This window comes from Rattus rattus, chromosome X (genome assembly GCF_011064425.1).
Source record: "Rattus rattus isolate New Zealand chromosome X, Rrattus_CSIRO_v1, whole genome shotgun sequence".
Classification (NCBI taxonomy): Eukaryota; Metazoa; Chordata; class Mammalia; order Rodentia; family Muridae; genus Rattus; species Rattus rattus.
In genome coordinates, this window is record NC_046172.1 from 29,964,265 (window position 1) to 29,970,817 (window position 6,553).

General features: G+C 38.0%; 1 protein-coding gene across 1 annotated transcript; it reads right to left on the reverse strand.

Moving 5' to 3' along the window:
- Positions 1 to 1,567: 1,567 nt before the first annotated feature.
- On the reverse strand, positions 1,568 to 2,110 carry LOC116889140 (FANCD2 opposite strand protein-like). The gene has a single exon (XM_032890312.1). It carries the CDS (start codon positions 2,108 to 2,110, stop codon positions 1,568 to 1,570), a length of 543 nt encoding a protein of 180 aa, XP_032746203.1.
- Between the last annotated feature and the right edge of the window lie 4,443 nt (positions 2,111 to 6,553).

The following is a 6,553-nucleotide window of genomic DNA, read 5'->3' on the forward strand; positions in this document are numbered from 1 at the left end:
ACTAAAGGGAATCTGGAGCCAGTTTTTGAAAACTGCATGGTGTCTTCAGCAATGGAGACTTATTGTCTCTATCTGGGAATTAACCTAGGTCAACAATAGTACACTATATTTCGGTGAGTCTCTTAGGCAGGCTTAAGTAAGAACTCAAAGAGGGCTTCCCATATCTGATATTAGGGAATTTGTTAGGTTGTCTTTGACTCTTTGAGGAAGTACCATCAGCTCTAATGAGAGCAGTACATTAAAACGATGTGTGTATAATTATAAATATAAGTACATGTGCTATAGGGATTTATAGGTAGTTAACGGTATGATTTCGTCTGTTTTTTCAGTCATCTATATTATTTTACCTTTTTCTCTTCCTGTATTTGCCTCACTTTCCTAACAAGCCTGCATTTGACCAGATCACTTGTATTCTTCTCTTTCCCTTTACCCGCATCCCTTCTTTATTTACCTCCCTCCCTCCTTCATGTGAAGCCCCGTCCTATTTTCTCTATCATATTACACTATCCTACCATCATCTTTTCCTTTTTTCCACTTTCTCCTGCATTTGCCTACCTCCCATTCCCTAAGGAATCCCCCTTTCCCACTTCTGTGATCAGATTATTTACACTTTGCTCTTCTTCTCTTGCTGCCCAACACCTTCATCCTGGCTATGGTTCCATTTGATTCTCCTGGTTCCTATAGTTACTACAGGCTATGTACTTTCATCTATTTGAGGACAGAACCTCTCCGATCAGAGATTATGGGCCATCTGCAGGACAATTTATAAACTCACAATTTTAACAGAACCCAGCGACAATATGGAAAATATACCACTATTTCTTTTTTGCTTCATTGTATAAGAATTCTGCTTTTAGGGCTAAATTAGAGTTTGAAATGAGAAATTTTAACTCTTTAAATTGAATTCAATGATGATTTATTGGAACTAGGAACCACAGGAGCTAAATGGGAATTCTCCTGTCTTGGCAACAAAATGTCAACTCAAAATTGCTATCAATTTCATCCTCATCAGGCTGTAAGGATTTCTTAATTTCTTTAATATTTTACCCACATTAATGTAAGCATCCTATGGTTAGGCTGTTATGCTCATAATCATTTGATGTGCTGGGACAGCTATCCTCAAATTAGTCTGTAACCAACATCAAGATTTTGACTTCTGCTTCATCTCTGCACTCAGAAAATCCATACATGTCTGTTTTAATATATATAAAGTCCCCCTTTTCCCTGAGCTCTTCAATTATCTTTGGGGCTTGAGTGTGTTCACACTGGACCTGCTGGTCTGTGTGCTTTGTGTAACTTGTTGGCATCACATGAACAAGTTGATGGGTGGTAGTTTAACTTTTCAATGTCCATTCAGCTTTCAAGCAGAAGTGTTCTTCCTTGCTCTGTCTCTGTGGTACTGCTTGTGAAGAGAAGGAAGGAGAGGAACTTCTAGGCTATTACAGCTTGACAGAAGGACAAAATATCATAAGTGAGATAACAGTTTGACTTATGCAGACAGGTTTTTGTAAGCTCCAGTATATACCATAGAGTCTGCTGGGAAGTACTAGGGTCATCTGGAAACCCTTTACTGGGAGTGTTGCACGGCAAAAATGCACATTTTGTACACCACATACAGAAGAAAAATGAAACGTAGCGTATGTTTGCACATGATCAATGCCATATCAATCTGTGAATCCCTGATTTCAATGGGCCTCTGTTTCTGTTTACTGACAATTTTACTGAAGGCTGATGTTTCAGAAACTTTGAAGGTTTCAGTGCACTTGGGTGGCTGGACTGTAATACCTGTGCCAAAGACTGAATCCACTCCAATGAGACGAATGGGCTGTGGCTTCCTAATGGTTGGTTTATTCTTGGCTGCTGTACCTTTCTGTGACTCAGGTGTATGGCCAGGTAATTCTGAGCTCTTTTCTGTATTCATGATGGGGCTCTCTGAGATTACAGCAACTTCGTAAAAGCACTGTTGTACTTCAAGATCAGAGGGGCTCTGTGGGAAGTCAGGTGAGACACTTAAAGGATGATTGGAAGCAAAGGTAGGTGTTGTGTGGAACATCTCTTGCAAATTCTCATCCAGGGGCTTTCCCAGGGAAGAGAGCTGGTATCCTGCCATTGAGTGTCTGACTATACTCCGCAACACAACAGAGACTCCAGAGTAGCAGACAGAGTCTTTTCTCTGTCTGGCTCTTAGCAACAGCCTTTGTGACCTAAGCCACCAGAACATAACCCTCAGCAGGGCTGGTGTCTCTTTGAGGTGTCAGGGATGGCCTACTGCCCAATCCTCAGAAGCCAGATATGGAACCACTGAGGCCAAGTCAACTTTTGGTCCCATAATCAGAGTATGAATGAATGATGATAGATTAGAATTATTTTCTGTTATGCAATAAAACTGAATAGGAAATAAAGGTCTATACCAATCACCCTATTAAAAAAAATCATTAACTCACCTTAAAAGTATATAAAATAAAAGTAGGAAAAATGGAAGTAATGGCAGATCTAAAAGACATTTTCACCCTCTCTTTGTACTTGACCCATCTTCTTTTGTGGTTCTTTTTTCATTGGACGCTCTCACCAGAAAAAACTCCACCTGTGCTATTAGATTATTCTAGGTATCTTGTTCTATATTTGGGTTTGTGTTTTCGTTGGTTTTGTTTGTTTTCTTCAAGATGGAGCTCAGTGCTTTGTTTATAAATTCAGTGGTAGAGGGGATGCCTAGCTTGTGTGAGGGGTTCTGAGGCCTAGCTGCAATGCCTCAAAAAAAAATCCAAAGTTGATGCCTTGCTTTTGTGTGGTAGTGTAAATAGGGCATGACCCACATAGATCCAAGTGTGATTGAATGCTTGACCCAAAAGAGAGTGGGACATTAGAGGTATGGCCTATTGGAGGAAGTGTGGCACTGTGTGTGTGGCCTTTGAAGTCCTTTTTATGCTCAAGATATATACAGTCTCTTTTTCTGCATTTTGCCAATAAAATGACATGGTCTAAGTGACTAGATACCTAAACAGGAGTCAGCATTAAGCTGCATAAAGAAATGCACTCAGTGACAAAAAAGACAGACACTATCTCAGAGTAAAAGGCTGACAAACATTTTTACAAATGGTTCCAAGAAACAAGCTGGAGTAGGCATCCCATTATTGAATAATACAGACTTTTCAACCAAACGTTATGAAGAAAGATAAAGAACACTTCATACTCTTCAAAGGAAAAATCTACCAAGATGAACTCTCAGTTCTGAACACCTATTCTCCAAACGCAAGGGCACCCTCATTCATAAAAGTAACTTTAAGTTCAAGGCAAACATTTCATCTCTTGCAAAAATACTGGGTGACTTCAACACCCCACTCTCATCAATGGACAGATCGTTGAAACAGAAATTAAACAGAGACTCAGTGAAACTAACCAAAGTTAAGGACCAAATGGATTTAACAAATATCAATAGAACTATTTATCCTAAAACAAAAAAATATATATACCTTCCTTTCAGCACCTAATGGTACCATCTTCAAACTTCACCATATAATTGGTCACAAAAAAGTTGAAACATATACAAGAAAATTGAAACAATCCCATCGATCCTATCAGAACACCATGAACAATGGCTGTTCTTCAAAAACAACACCCAAAACAAACCCAGAAAGCACACATGCACATGAAGCTGAACAACATTCTACTCAATGATAGCTTGGTCGAGGAAGAAATAAAGACATTAAAGAATTTTAGAATTCAATGAAAATGAAGGCACAACACACCAAAACTTATGGAACATAATGAACGCAGTGCTAAGAGGAAAACTCACACCTCAAAAAGAAACTGGAAAGAGAATTCACTAGCACCTTGACAACAATACTTAAAGCTCTAGAACAAAAAGAAGCAAATACAACCAAGAGGACTAGACGGCGGGAAATAAACAAACTCAGGGCTGAAATCAACTGAGTAGAAACAAAAAGAACTATACCATGAATCAACAAAACCAGGATCTCTTCCTTTGAGAATAACAACAAGATAGATTAAACCCCTAGCCAGACTAACCAGAGGGAACAGAAACAATCCAAGAATCCAAGTTAACAAAATCCAAAATGAAAAGGGAGACATAACAACAGACACTGATATATATATATATATATATATATATATATATATATATATATCAAATCCTACATTAAAAGACTATAATCAACAAAACTGAAATATCTGGAGGAAACAGACAATTTTGTAGACAGATAAGAGTTACCAAAGTTAAAGCAGGATCAGATAAACCATCTAAATGGTTCCATATACTCAAAGAAAATAGAAACAGTCAATATAAGTCCGACAACCAAAAAAAAGCTCTGGATCAGGTAGGTTTAGTGTAGAATTCTATCGCACATTCAAAGAAGACCTAATACAAATACTCTTCAAATTATTCCCCAAAATATAAACAGAAGGAATTCTACCCAATTCTTTCTATGAAGCCACAATTATACATATACCTAAACCACACAAAGTACCAACAAAGAAAGAGAACTTCAGAACAATTTTCCTCATGTATACAGAAGCAAAAGTACTCAATAAAATTCTAGCAAACTGAATCAAAGAACACATCAATATAATCATCCATCATGACCAAGTAGGTTTAATCCCAGGGATACAGGGATGGTTCAATATAAGGGAATCTATCAACATAATTCACTATATAAACAAACTCAAAGAAAAACCAGGTGATCATCTCACTAGATGCTGAGAGAGCATTTGACAAAATTCAACACACTTTCATGGTAAGTCTTGGAAAGGTTAAGAGCTAAAGGCCCATACCTAAATATGGTGAAAGCAATATACAACAAACCAGTAGTAAACATCAAGATAAATAGAGAAACTTGAAGCAATCCTACTAAAACAAGGGACAAGGTTGCACACTCCCTCCCACCTATTCAATATAGTATTGAAGTCATAGCCAGAGAAATTAGAAAACAAAAGGAGGTCAAAGGAATACAAAGTGGAGAGGAAGGAGTAAAAATATCACCATTCGCAGATGATATGATAGTATACATAAGTGACCCAAAAAACTCCTCCAGAGAACACCTAATATTGATAATAAAAAAATTCAGCAAACTGGCTGGATAAAAAATTAACTCACATCAGTAGCCTTCCTCTACTCAAAGGATAAACAGGCTGAGGAAAAAATTAGGGAAATGACACCCTTCACAATAATCACAAATAACATAAAATAACTTGGTGTGACTCTAACCATGCAAGTAAAATATCTGTATGAGAAGAACTTCAAGTCTTTGAAGGATGAAATTGAAGATCTCAGAAGATGGAAAGATCTCCCATGCTCATGGATTGGCAGGATTAATATAGTAAACATGATCATTTTGCCAAAAGCAATATACAGATTCAATGCAATCCCCATCAAAATTCCAATTCAATGCTTCACAGAGTTAGAAAGAGCAATTTGCAAATTCATTTGGAATAACAAAAAACTTAGGATAGTGAAAACTATCCTCAACAATAAAAGAACTGGGATATCACTATCCCAGAACTCAAGCAGTATTACAGAGCAATAGTGATAAAATAAAACTATATGGTATTGGTACAGAGACAGGCAGAACAGTGGAATAGAATTGAAGACCCAGAAATGAACCCACACACCTATGGTCACCTGATTTTTGACAAAAGAGCCAAATCCATCCAATGGAAAAAAGATAGTATTTTCAGCAAATGGTGCTGGTTCAACTGGAGGTCAGCATGTAGAAGAATGTGATCGATCCATTTTTTTTCTCCATCTTTATTAAATTGGGTATTTATTTGCATTTTAATTGTTATTACCTTTCCCAGTTTCCAGGCAAACATCCCATGGGTGTTCCCTTCCCCATCCTCCTCCCATTACCGCCCTCCCCCCAACAATTCCATTTACTGGGGATTCAGTCGTGGCAGGAATAAAGTCTTCCACTTGCACTGGTGCCCTTACTTGGCTATATGCCCAAGAAAGGTATAGCTGTGGCCTCAGGTAGTGCAATGTCCAATTTTCTGAGGAACCTCCAGACTGATTTCCAGAATGGTTGTACCAGTCTGCAATCCCACCAATAATGGAAGAGTGTTCCTCTTTCTCCACATCCTCGCCAGCATCTGCTGTCACCAGATTTTTTGATTTTTGCAATTCTGACTGGTGTGAGGTGGAATCTCAGGGTTGTTTTGATTTGCATTTCCCTTATGACTAAAGATGTTAAACATTTCTTTAGGTGCTTCTCAGCCATTGGCAATTCCTCAGCTGTGAATTCTTTGTTTAGCTCTGAACCCCATTTTTTAATAGGGTTATTTGTCTCCCTGCGGTCTAACTTTTTGAGTTCTTTGTATATTTTGGATATAAGGCCTCTATCTGTTGTAGGATTGGTAAAGATCTTTTCCCAATCTGTTGGTTGCCGTTTTGTCCTGACCACAGTGTCCTTTGCCTTACAGAAGCTTTGTAGTTTTATGAGATCCCATTTGTCGATTCTTGATCTTAGAGCATAAGCCATTGGTGTTTTGTTCAGGAATTTTTTTCCAGTGCCCATGTGTTCCAAATGCTTCCCTAGTTTTT